This window comes from Chiloscyllium plagiosum, chromosome 1, assembly GCF_004010195.1.
Source record: "Chiloscyllium plagiosum isolate BGI_BamShark_2017 chromosome 1, ASM401019v2, whole genome shotgun sequence".
In the NCBI taxonomy this organism is placed as follows: Eukaryota; Metazoa; Chordata; class Chondrichthyes; order Orectolobiformes; family Hemiscylliidae; genus Chiloscyllium; species Chiloscyllium plagiosum.
Window position 1 is genome coordinate 29,749,857 of NC_057710.1, and position 13,815 is coordinate 29,763,671.

At 38.8% G+C, this 13,815-nt stretch overlaps 1 protein-coding gene and 1 long non-coding RNA gene across 6 annotated transcripts in view; one reads left to right on the plus strand and one right to left on the minus strand.

The window, feature by feature from the left end:
* nsd2 (nuclear receptor binding SET domain protein 2) overlaps positions 1-13,815 on the plus strand; it is a 149,018-nt gene that overhangs the window by 105,136 nt on the left and 30,067 nt on the right. For 4 of the 5 annotated variants that reach the window (XM_043711508.1, XM_043711417.1, XM_043711593.1 and 1 more), the window contains exons 14-16: positions 1,491-1,673; positions 2,494-2,650; positions 9,449-9,654. In XM_043711508.1, coding sequence (XP_043567443.1) covers positions 1,491-1,673; positions 2,494-2,650; positions 9,449-9,654 — 546 coding nt within the window. The remainder of the gene's footprint in view (positions 1-1,490; positions 1,674-2,493; positions 2,651-9,448; positions 9,655-13,815) is intronic. The other variant, XM_043711768.1, reaches the window with a different exon arrangement.
* The window catches only part of LOC122560909, a 16,093-nt gene continuing 5,459 nt past the window's right edge, over positions 3,182-13,815 (minus strand). Inside the window, exon 4 of the long non-coding RNA XR_006314850.1 lies at positions 3,182-3,432. This is a non-coding gene — a long non-coding RNA (uncharacterized LOC122560909). The remainder of the gene's footprint in view (positions 3,433-13,815) is intronic.

Below are 13,815 nucleotides of genomic sequence, written 5' to 3' on the forward strand. Positions count from 1 at the left end.
GTTTGCACATTCTCCCTGTGTCTGTGTGGGTTTCCTCCCACAGCCCAAAAATGTGGAGGTTAGGTGAATTGGTCATGCTAAATTGCCCGTAGTGTTAGGTGAAGGGGTAAATGAATCTGGGTGGGTTGCTCTTCGGAGGGTCGGTATGGACTTGTTGGGCCGGAGGGCCTGTTTCAACACTAAGTAATCTAATCTGAAAGTTACGTACCCCACAACTTTGTTGTAAATACATGCGATGTTAATTGGAAAAACTGACCTTCATTTAAATGCAATTTAAATATCTATTTAAATTGAAGAAATTCTGTGTGTCATTCCACTAAACAACACACCAAATGCAGAGAGGTTGTTTCCCCTGGTGTGGAGACTCTCGGACCGGGAGATGATCGCAGAGCGAGGGTCACCTATTTAAGACAAAGATGAGGATGAATTTCTTTTCTTTTGGAGGATAGTGAATCTGTGAAATTCTTTATCACAGAGGGCTGTTGAAACTGCTGTTGAAAATACTGATAGATTTTTAATCAGTATGGGAATTAAGGGTTGTGAGGAAAAGCAGGAAAATGGAATTCCGGCCTATCAGATCAACCATGGTGGAGCAGATTCAATGGACTGAATGGCTGACTTCTCCTGTCTTTATGGTCTTTAGCGTTCACAAATTTCATGACCCAAAAGACTCTTTATAAATCTGTAATAAATGCACACTTAAAAGAAGAATCACTTTTAAAATCAAGCTAGTAAACTATCTAGTGATTGTTCTTTCACACATTTTCCATCAGAGACTATGAATAAACAATCTGATTTTCTAACCTTGTGCATTTTTCCAAAATATTTTCTATAGAAATCTTTTAAGATGCTTTCTCAGGTATATATATATATAAATTATGTTTCCGTTTGTCTCTTGATATATTTGTGTCTCCAAATATTCAATTACTTAAAATTCCAGGGAATACAGGATTTATCAGTAAATTTAGCTGTACAGTAGCTCAGTGCTTAGCACTGCTGCCTCACAGCGCCAGAGACCTGGATTTGATTCCATCCTTGGGCAACTGTCTGTGTGGCGTTCGCGCATTCTCCCTGTGTCTGTGTGGGTTTCTGCTGGTTGCTTCGGTTTCCTCCCACAGTCCAAAGATGTTGGTGAATTGGCCATGCTAAATTGCCCGTAGTGTTCAGGGATGTGTAGGTTAGTTGCATTAGTCAGACGTAAATTTAGAGTAATAGGGTAAGGGAATGGGTCTGGGAGGTTACTCTTTGGTGAATCAGTGTGGACTTGTTGGGCCAAATGGTCTGTTTCCACACTGTAGAGATTCAGTGATTCAAATGTACCATTCATAGGAGTAAAGGAGTTTCATTTGGTTGATGCCATAGTACTTTTAAGTTACATATTTTGGTGATGATCTGTTTTAACATGTGTGAATTTACCATAAATTTGGAGAGGAAGCTATAAGAAACTGTCAAGTTTTAGTCAAAGGATGACACTAAATTCTCTCTGTTAGCAGGGCGAATGATGCGATGTGTCCGCTGTCCTGTGGCTTATCATGGAGGGGAAACTTGCATTGCAGCAGGGTCTGTGATACTGACAGCCAACAGTATTATTTGCAGCAACCATTTCGTTCCAAAAAAAGGCTACAGTCATCATGCTCATGTCAATGTTAGCTGGTGCTTTGTGTGTTCAAGAGGTTAGTTTGAGGTGCATTTAAGTTTACTGGTGCATTTCTTCAAATGAAACATTGATCACTCGCGCTCTCACTCAAAATCATCTTGGCTTGTTTAGAGTTAGTCTTGTATACTCACCAATGATGACTTCTTTTTGGTTTCTTTGTCATTACCTTCATGTTCTTACCAAACTTCAGTCATTAACTTACCATTTTAATTGTTTTTGTGTCCCTTCCTAATGCACTGTTTCTTGGATTTGCACACCTTATTTAGCAAAGTACAACCCAGCACAAATTTTCATGAACACATGAACTTGGGTGGTGTTTTGACAACTGGCAGACTATCATACGGGTATCTACTCAGTTGTGCCAGTCTCTTTCAGTTCACCCAAAGTTAATCTCCTACAGTAATGAATTGCCTTTAGCCTATGTTGGAATCTTGGCTTATTTCTTTGCAAGTATTACCTGACTTCATGTCATCAGCTGCATTTAGTGCAAAGAAAGATGACGTCTAATTTTTGACATTCTTCATTTATCTGCCTGACATTCTCCAAGCATAAAGTAATCATAAATGAATAGGAAGTATCAATTAAATGTTCCGTTTCTCTGTCTGGAGAAATGCCAGTTTCCCGGTGATCCCTTTGACAGGTAAACTTTATCAGTAACTTCAAATCAGTCCTCAATATTAGTGCCCATTATAGTCAGATGTCAGCATGCACTGAACTTCTTCGTGTGTCTAAAATTTTTAATGAAACGCTATCTAAATGCACCTGTGTTTATTTTAAACACAATGTGAATTTCTATTTAAAAGGCTTCCATGTTAATTTTACCTCACTTCCTACAGGTGGGAGCCTTTTGTGCTGTGAGTCCTGTCCTGCAGCATTTCATCCAGAATGCCTAAACATTGATATGCCAGAAGGGAGTTGGTATTGCAATGATTGCAAAGCAGGCAAGAAGCCACATTACAAAGACATTATCTGGGTTAAACTGGGTAGCTACAGGTCAGTGCAAGTTAAAAAAATGACTTTACAATTTGCATGTTTTGTGAAATATGATTCTCATTTTATTTTATATCAGTGCATTGTATGGAACAATTGACACAACTTCAAAGCTGGAAACCAATTTGAAATACAAAATTGCTTTTTGGTATTAAGGTAAATCAAGTGCTTCTTCATGTGGATATATTGGAGGGAAACTATTGTTGTGAATTGTTTAACTAAATTTTCTGGGTCCAGAGACTTCTGACAAACATTTGAACACCCGAGAATTGCAGAAAAATGTTTTCTTTCATTGGGTCTTCACCTTCACCCCATCCCAAAACCTGGGAGTGAAACTACTTAACTGAAATGGCAGACATTCAATCCAGACTTTGTGGTCATCCAAACCACAGTGAAATTAGGATTTGGACTGGCAGCTTGTTGATGGCATAGCCAGTACAGCAGTAGCATGCAGCATTTCTTGCTGTGGTGTATTATCCTGTTTAATTGCATTTGTTTGTTTGAATTAGTAAATACCAATCAGTCATCCTGGAATTGAAATCTAATCTCAGTTTTGTGGTTACCAATACTATCATCAATTCCTATAAAAACCTCACCTCGTTCACTCATGCCCTTCAGGGAAGGAAATCTGCCATTCTGACCCAGTTTCGCCTACATGTTACTTCAGGCTCACTGCAATATGGTTGACTCTTAATTGCTGTCTGAAATGGTCCAGCAAGCCCCTCAGTTCAAGGGCAATTGTGAATGAGCAATAAATGCTGGCTTATCTGGTGATGCCCATACTCCTGAAAAGAATCAAGAAGAAAGAATAATAATTACAAAGGATTGCCATTTGCAAAAAAGCGGATTTAAATTAGGAGATTTTACAAATAACAACAATTTGAGGGAGATCTAGAGTTTTAATTTTCTGGGGAAGAGAAGCATTGTGCATCAGGTTGTAATTGCAGCACTCTGGGTATGTACATGTACAGCTTGATCTGTTGGAAGATTTTTGTATATTCGCAATCCTCCACAATCAATAATTCAGTAGTTACCATTGACCGTAAACCGAAGCAAACCAGCCATATAAAAAATGTGTCAAAGAGCAAGTCAGATGCTCGAAATTATGTGATGTGTAACTCATCTCCTGTCTCCCAAAGCCTATCCATCATATTCAAGGCACAGGACAGGCGTGCTGAGGTACACTCCACTTCCCTGCATGATTGCAGCTTCAAGAATACTTGAAGCTTCACACCATACAGGAAAAATTAATCCACTTTATTGGGACCCTACCCACTACCTTCAGTATTCATTACTGACCCACAGTGGTGTCAGTGTACTACACAACAAAGTCTCTTTTGACACATTTTCCAAACCATGACCTTGACCATTTATCAAGAGAAGTGTACCAGATGATGCAAGTTCCTTCCAAGTCATACACCATGCTTAGTTGGAACTATATCTACATTTCTCAAATGTCACTGGGTTCAAATCCTGGAACTCCTTCCTTAAGGAGGAAGTGAAGCAAAGATTCAGTAATCTTCTTTCCAGGTTAGCGGGACTCTTATAAAGAGAGAGTAAGCAAAGTAGACTAGTATTCTCTTGAGTTTTGGAAAATAAGATATGATTTAATTTAAACCTATAAAATATTTAAAGGGATTGACAGGGTAAATGCAAGTAAGGTGTTTCCATGATTGGGAACAACCAGTCTCGAACAAGGTGACCCAGAATAACAAAGATGCCATTTAAGACCGAGATTGAGAATTCTTTTTGCTCATGAGGTTGTGAATCATTGGAATTCTCTTGTGTATGACAAAAATAGAGATTTCTGGCTACTAGTGGTCTGAAGGATTATGGGAATAATGTGGTTAAACAGCATTGAAGTGTTTGATCAGTCATGATCATATTGAATGTCAAGAGTAAACCAAATAGGTTGGATGGACTACCCCTGTCCTGTGTCTAACGTTCCTAACAGCACTGAATGTAGCTACATCCCAAGGATTTGGGCGCTTCAAGAATGTAGTTCACCACCACCTTCTCGAGGACATGCAGGAATAGGGGAGTACATCCTGACTAAATGAGTGAGGCCCACATCCTGTGAATGACAAAGAAAAATTCAAGAGAGAAAATTATAAGAAATTTTAAATTGATTTCTTAATAACAGCCTCCAAATTAGACTAACTAGAGATAGTCTTTCCCTAATCACTTATCACTTAGCAAAGCATTTGATAATTTTTTTTAGAAACTCAATTAAAATTTCTCCTTTACAGTCTCCTAGAAGTAGTCTCAGTATCTAAATATTTGCCTTGGCATTATCTTGCTTTGCTTTGTCTTTAATGTCCTTATGATAACTGAATGCCCAAAACAGCACAGTATTCCAATCTGACAGTCTCACTGTATAAACATATCAAATTTATTTTCACTTGCATTCTTTGCCAGTTTATAAAACCAGGAAAGATTTTGCTTTTCATGGTTTTATATACCTGGACTTGGTTTACAATATTTAACATCCTCCTTCGAATGTATATCAAATTCTTTATTGAAAAAAATCCCCTTTTTTCTAAATGCCTATCCACCAAAAGTCAGAAGTGTAATTGAGTATTTGCTATCTGTCTGGATGAGTGTAGCTTTTCCAACACTGAAGAAGCTTGATTATAAAAGAAAACGTAGCCGATGTGATTAGCATATCGTCTGCCACCTTTTAACATGAATTTTCTTTGCCACTGACGCCCAGTGTCAGTACTGTGTACCATATATGCATTCAACTACAGTAACTCACATTAGATTGTTATAGAATTCCTACAGCATGGAAATAGGCCCTTTGGCCCTCCAAGTTCATGCCAACCCTCCGAAGAGTATCCCAGCCAAACCCATTTCCCATTGCTCTATATTTACCCCGAGCCTACACATGCCTGAACACTATGGGCAATTTAGCATGGCCAATTCATCTAACCTGCACATCTTTGGATTGTGGGAGGAAACTGGAGCACCCAGAGGAAACCCACGCAGACACTGGGAGAATGTGCAAACTCCACACAGACGGTCACCCGAAGATGGAATCGAACATGGGTCCCTGATGCTGTGAAGCTGTACTGCTAACCACTGAGCCGCTGTGCCACCCTAAGTTGCCAAGATAGACAAGGACAGGAGGTACATGGTAACACCACCGCCTACAAAAGGCTCTTCAAGTCTCTCCGCAACCTGGCTTCACATAATCGCAGAATTTGTACGGCACAGAAGAGGATTGTTTGTCCATCATGCTTCTACCAGCTCTTCAAACAAGCATCATTACTTGGTGTCAGTCTTCTGCTTTCTTCCCCCCCTCCATATCCTTTTTCCCCCTTTCACAATACTTCTGGCCAATTAATTATTCAGTTCTCTCTCAGTTGAATCTGCCTCCACCATGTTTCTGCGCAGTGCATTTGAAACCTTAATTAATCACAAGTATGAAAGCTACTTTCACACATCATGCTTGCTTCATTTGCTTCACTTTTTAAATATGTGCTCTCTTGTTCCCTTTATGAGCAGGAAGAGCTTCTCACTATCTACTCTGTCTAACCTGTCATAATTTGATAAACGTTTTCAAAATCTCTTCTCATCTGCATTCTCTCCAAGGAGAACAGTCCCAACTTCTTAACTCTGTTATAACTGAAGTTTCTTATTCCTGAAACCATTCTTATATTTCTGCACTCTCTCTTGGTGCTAACATCTTTTCTATAATGTGGCACCCACAACTACATAAAGTACTCCAGGTGGGGTCTATTGAGTCTGGTACAAGTTCACCATGACCACCTCGCTGTTGTACTCCATGTCCCTGTTAATAAAACTGAGGATGCTATGCCTTGTTAACTGCTCTTTCCACTTGTCCTGCCAGTTCAATGATCTGTGCACCTATGAATCCACACTCCTCTGCTCCAGTGTCACCTTGATTATTGTACCCCGAATGTTATTTTGTTTTGTGTTCTTCCTAACATTGTGCACCATCTGACACTTGACTACATAAACCTCATTTCCACCTATCTTGCCACTATGCTAACTTGTCAATATCCTATTGGAGTTCCACACCATTCTTCCCTCAGTTGACAATTCTTTCAGATGTCATGTCATGAGCAACATTTCAAAATTGTTCCCTGCTCACCAAGGTTCATATCATGAATATATCAAGAAAAGCAAGTGTTTCAATACCAATGCTGCGGAACTCCACTATAATCTTCCTCCATTGACCACTTCTTTGATTCCTATTACTCAGACCTTTGCTGCTGTCTCTTTTATACTTATAACTTTCCTCACAGTTTTGTTGTATGGCACGATACATGTCCCTGTATATCAACTGTGTTACCCTCAGTCAGCCTTTCAGGTACCTCCAAGTTAGTGAAGCAAAATCTCCTTTAGCAATCAACACTGGTTCTTCCTAATGAAGTCCACCTTTAACTATGGTAACGACTAATTCCATCAGAAATAATTGTTTCTTGAAGCTTCCCATCCATCAACAGGAAGCATTTTACCTCCTACCTACTTTGTTCAGCCCGACTGATTTTGTGCACCACCTGTCATCTCATACAACTTGCTTTTCTACAAATAAAACAGTACAATTGATTCACTTTATCTATGCACTTTACATCTGAAGCTTCTCCCTGATGGATCCATTGTTGCAAATCTTTCTTGTACTCTGAGCTAACTGCCATGTTCCTTGAAGTATAGCATCTGAACATGAAGCAATACAGTGTTCTGTTCAGACATAATGTGACTTCCTTGCTTTTGTAGTCTATCCCCCTATTAATCAAGTCTAGAAAGTTGTATGCTTTATTATTCACTACTTCTACTATCTGCCTATCCTTGTCATCTCTCTTCCTAAAGTACTTTACACTGTGTACCAAACCTCCTATTGTCTCAACTGACCCCTGGCCTGTAATCTTTCTAGCTGAAGAGAGTGAATCTATCGACGAACCTGCCAAATGAACAAAGGAGCTGAAATTGACTATTTTAACCTTCCAGCCTATTCCGTCATTCTGGTTTCATCTCCACTTTGCGACTTAACCTCGAGACTCTGACTCCCTGGTTAACCAAAAATACCTCAGTCTGCCTTTTAAGATATTCAGTAATCCTGCCTCCTCCATTCTCTGGGGAAGATTGTTCCACAGACTCATGATCATCCAAGTGAAAGCAGTTCTCCTATTCTCTGTTTTAAATTGTGTTGCCTAGGTGTACACTCTTCTGTCAAGAGAGACATCTTTTTTGCATTCAGGTTCACTATGTGCTTTAATGTTTCAATGAGATCACCTGTATTTCTCATAAACTCCATTTGGCATAGATCTAACTGACTTGGCCTTTCTTCATAAGATAGTCCCTCCTACCAGCACTCCAGATGTGGTCTCATTAACCTTTATAACTCTGTAGTAATATATTCCTGCATTCAAGTTCAGTTTGTCTTGCCATAAATTCAATTTGCTTCCTTAATTGTTTGCTGTACCAGCGAATCTGTAATTTGTCACGCTGGACACCCAGATTCCCCCCCCCCCTTACTGAGTTCTATAATCTCTCCCTACTTCAATAGTATGTTGTTATTTTTAATTATTTGTGCTAAAGCAGAAAAGTTCACATTTCCCCACATTTTACTCTCCTGAATTTTGCCCACCTTATCTATGCCCCTTTATAGACAATTTGTGCCACCTTCGCAATTCCTACCAGTCTTAGTGGCATTAAGAGACTTATCATATATTTGGTCTAACATGAAAGTCATTAATTGTAATTGTATGCTTTGAAATATCCCAGCAAATCATTTCTGAAAATGGCACTTGCAGCTTTTTGTTGATCATTGCATTCAGATGCTTCTTCAGAAAGCTTACTTTCTACTAACTATAGAATTGGTAATTGAAGTATTGGCTGTTCGATAGTTTTTCTTGAGTGTCTCAAAAATAAGTCATCTGGTATTTGTGATTTTTCTATTTTTAATTGTTTTGCTTCTTTGATGCCTTTATTCTTTGGTCATCTCCATTAAGTGTTCTTTGTTAGTTTTATAATGCCAGTAACTGACTCCCATGTGAAAACTGAGTTGGAAGAGCTTAAATAGTATTCTTTGTCTCATTCTTGTTAGCTTGCCTCCAGCTCATTACAGCTTATTTCTGATTTTGTGTATCATATCTTTTTAGTCTTTCTAATTTATTTTGCAGCTTTGTTCTGTCCTTTTAATGTTTGAACTTTCATTTATGTTCCTTTTTATTATCTGCTTTATAAGTACTAAAGGTTTATTTGATACACTTCCTAAAATATTCTCATACAAAAGAGTGCCATTTTATTTCAGTTCTCAAGTATTTTCTTTTGCTCTTTCACAGTGATGTCTGAAATGGTTTCTTTCCCATTCATGTGCCCTTCCTTCATTTGTTCAGAGTAAGGAGAAATAAATGATACCTGTCCTAGGCTATTCTCTGATAATCCAAGGCCTAGTGATTCCTTTGACATTCCTTTTGTAAGTTTTCTACCCAGGTGTATTTAATTATCAGGTAAACACAAATTTGACAGTTCTGACCAGAGGTCATTGACCTAAAATATTAACCTCTTGTCATTCCATAGTTTGACCAAATCTGCTGAATATTTCCAGCCGATCGTTGTATATTTAATTTCAGTTACTACTTTATGATGATTTTCTGTTTTAATTCGTGCCCTTTCCCAGTTTATTTTCTTGCTGTGTGTGTTAATGTGCATTTTTGTTTTGTTTGTCTTAACAACAATGCAGTTAAGGATTGATTTTCAGATTATTTACATTTTTCATGACGCTGAAATTACTTGTTGCTATAACCTCGTTTTATTTTTGTTCAAACACAGGTGGTGGCCAGCAGAGATTTGTCACCCAAGAAACATTCCGACAAATATTCAAAATATGAAGCATGAGATTGGCGAATTTCCGGTTCATTTCTTTGGATCAAATGACTACTTTTGGACCCATCAGGCGCGAGTGTTTCCCTATATGGAAGGTGATAAGGGAAGCAAGGACAATAAAATTAAAAGCCTCAGCAAAGCTTTTAGAAAAGGTACTACTGTAAAAATGAAATGTTTGTATTGTGACATTTGAATTCCTAGAGTATATGTGATGGATTTCTGGAGCAGTAATTTGAGCAGGCAACTAGGAATTTTGGCTGTTTTTGATTTAATGTTATGTCATGAGAAAAGGCTGTTTAAAAAAAAACTCTTTGGAAACTAGTGATAGAATCTCACAATAAGTTTGATCGCAGTGTAGTTCATTTGTGAAACTAGGGTTTTAAAACTAAAGGAAAGAAATTACCGAAGTATGAGGGGCAAGTTGACACTGGTGGATTCAGAAAGTACACAAAAAGATTTCTTGGTGGACAGGCAGTGACTAATAATGGAAAAAAATTGTCCAGCTAATGTATTCTGAGATTCAAAATCCTAAAGGGAAATAAATCAGCCATGGTTATCAAAAGAAGTTAAATATTGCATTCGATCAAAGGAAGGGGCTTTAAGGTTGCCAGAAGATGTTCCACCTGAGGATTGGGAGCAATTTTTAGAAACCTCGAAAATAGGATCAATAACTTAAGAGAAGAGAAATAATAAATATAAACAAGCAAGAAACATCAAAGTGGACTATAAAAGCTTCTTTAGGCATGTGGCAAAACAAACTGGGACTGATATGTGCCTATTATTAGGTGAGGACTGTCATGGAGAAAAGGAAATGGCAGAGAAACTAATCAGTTACTTGTCAACTATCTTCACAAAAGAAGATACAGGAAAAAAAAAGTCTGCAAAACACTAGGCAACCAAGGGACTTGTGAAATTGAATAACTAAAATAAATCAGCATTAGTAAAGAGGTTGTACTTGAAACGTTAACTGGATTGAAGTTTAATAAATTCTCTCAACCAGAAGAGTTAACCAGAATGTTGAGTAGATAAGAGAGATAGTGAATGCATTGATGGTTATCGTTCAAAATTCAGAATTCTATAGATTATGGAAAGTCACCTCTTTTGTGTGAATTCTGCAGATTATTAAGTATCAGATGTAACCCCATTGTTTAGATATGAGGAAGAGGCAGACTTGAGAACTGGGATAAGTTAGAATCCTTTCCTATATCTGAGTTGATGCCTGGTGGTCCATGTGGTTTTATTCCCTTTTTCCTTTCGAGCAGTAGATACAACTGAATGGCTAACAGAGCCATTTCAGTAGGCATTTGAGAGTTAACCATCTTGCTATGGGTCTGGATTTACATATAGGTCAGACCAGATATAGATGGTCAAGGACATTAGAGGTGAACCAGATGGATCTTTGTAACAATTGACGCTGGTTTTCATGGTTATTATTAAATTTAATTTAAAATCCAAATTTTTATGCGTTTCAAATTCTGGATGGGTTACTCTTCTGAGGATTGATGTGGACTTGTTAGGCCTAAGAGCCTGTTTCCACACTGTAGGGATTCTATGAAATATTATGAAATTCCACTATCTGGCATGATGTGATCTGAACCCCGGTGCCCGGGCATCTGAATTTCTAGTCTGGTTAAAATGCAACAAGGTCTTTGCCCCCCCCCTCCATTGTATATTGCAAGAATCCGTGTTCACACCTACTCAGAATCTGTATAACTGGTTCGGATTTGGAGACTATATATGGGAACGGCATATTTCCAAATTTACTGATGAACCTAAATTGCACAGGAATGCAGGTTACAAGAAAAATGCATGAGATCTTGAAGACTTGAATAGAGTGGATGTGGAGAAGATGTTTCCACTAGTAGGAGAAAGTAGGACCCAACTGCACAGCCTCAAAGCAAAGAAACAATCCTTTAGAACTGAAATGCGGAGGAATTTCTTCAGCTACAGGGTGGTGAAATTGTGCAACACATTGCCACAGAAAGCTGTGGAGGCCATGTCGGTGAATGTATTTAAGACAGAGATAGGTCCTTGATTAGTAAGGCAATCAAGGGTTAGACGGAGAAAGCAGGAGAATGGAGTTGAGAAACATATCCGCCATGATTGAATGGGGGAGCAGACTCAGGGGACCGAATAGCTTAATTTTGCTCCTATACCGAACAGTCTTATGGTCAACCAGCCAGTGTATGAAGATGGAAAAGTGAGTAAGCGTGAAGTTATTCACTTACGTAGAAAAGAGAGAAGGTTGAAAATTTCTTCAACTAAGAGGTTGGGAAGTTCAGGTGCCCAAAGAGTCCTGGTTGCCCTTTCTCTTTGGTCACTAAAAAACAGCATGCTGGTTCAGCCAGCAGTTACGAAGGTAAATGATACATGAGCCTTCGTTGCAAACAAATTTGTGTAAAAGGGTACAAATGCCTTGCTGAAAATATATAGAGCTGAAAATGTGTTGCTGGAAAAGCGCAGCAGGTCAGGCAGCATCCAGGGAACAGGAGAATCGACGTTTCGGGCATAAGCCCTTCTTCAGCCCTGAAGAAGGGCTTATGCCCGAAACGTCGATTCTCCTGTTCCCTGGATGCTGCCTGTCCTGCTGCGCTTTTCCAGCAACACATTTTCAGCTCTGATCTCCAGCATCTGCAGACCTTACTTTCTCCTGAAAATATATAGAGCCTTTTTGAGACCTCAGTTGAAATATTGCAAACAATTTTAGTGAGGGATATTCTTGCTAGAGAAGGAATGAAATTGAGAATGACCAGATTGATCCCCGGGAGGCTGGTTTGTTTAACAAAGATAAGTTGAGGAGATTGGCTCTGTATTATCCAGAGTTTTGAAGAATGAGGCGACCTTGATAAAGCTGAGAAGGTTCTTCCAGAACCAATTTGATGTCAATAAGATGTTTTCCCTGACTGATTAATCTTAATCCAGGGGATAACGTCTCAGGATAAAGCATAGAGATGGGTCAAAACTTCTTCTGGTCTCCCTTCCAAAATTAACAAGTTCACATTTTCCCACATTTTACTCCATTTGCCAACCATTGTGCCAGTTGCTTAAACTGTCAAAATATGCCTCCGTAAAACTGTTTGTATCCCTCTCACAACCTGCCTTTCTACTTATTTTTGTGTCATTTGTAAATTTGACATGTTCATTTCTTTCCTCCAAGTCATTAATGTAATGCACTGATCCCTGTGCAACCCCTCATCCCCACTTCTGTTTGCTGCCTATTAGCCAAATTATGCCAATATACTCCCTCCAATCACAATAGACTCTTACCTTATGACTTATCCTTTTGTGAGGTGCCTTATTGAACGCCTTCTGGAAGCTCAAATACAGTACATCTACTGGTTCCCCTCTATCCACTGTGGTGGACGTTGCCTCAAAAAACTCAAGTCAGACAGGCACAGTCTCCTTGTTATGAAATTATGCTGATTCTGCTGATTAGTTTCTGATTTTTCAGATGTGCCGGTATTACTTCCTTAATAATTTTGATAAGGGATAGCATTTCAGCTGTGCTGAGGGAGGATATTCCCGGAAATACATCCAGGGAAGTTATTTGGGTGGAACTGAGAAATAAGAAAGGGATGATCACCTTATTGGGATTGTATTAGAGACCCCCCAATAGTCATAGGGAAATTGAGAAACAAACTTGTAAGGAGATCTCAGCTATCTGTAAGAATAATAGGGTAGTTATGGTAGGGGATTTTAACTTGCCAAACTTGTATGAAGATGGAACTGGGACTGCCACAGTGTTAAAGGTTTAGATGGAGAGGAATTTGTTAAATGTATATAAAACAATTTTCTGATTCAGTATGTGGATGTACCTACTAGAGAAGGTGCAAAACTTGACCTACTCTTGGGAAAGAAGGCTGGACAGGTGACTGAGGTGTCAGTGGGGGAGCACTTTGGGGCCAGCAACCATAATTCTATTCATTTTAAAATAGTGATGGAAAAGGATAGACCAGATCTAAAAGTTAAAGTTCTAAAGTTAAGTTTTAAATTGAAGGAAGGCCAATTTTGACGGTATTAGGCAAGAACTTTCGAAAGCTGATTGGAGGCAGATGTTCGCAGGTAAAGGAATAGCTGAAAAATGGGAAGCCTTCAGAAATGAGATAACAAGAATCCAGAGAAAGTATATTCCTGTCAGGGTGAAAGGAAAGGCTGGTAGGTATCGGGAATGCTGGATGACTGAAGGATTGAGGGTTTGGTTAAGAAAAATAAGGAAGCATATGTCAGGTATAGACAGGATAGATCAAGTGAATCCTTAGAAGAGTATAAAGGAAGTAGGATTATACTTAAGAGGGAAATCAGGAGGGCAAAAC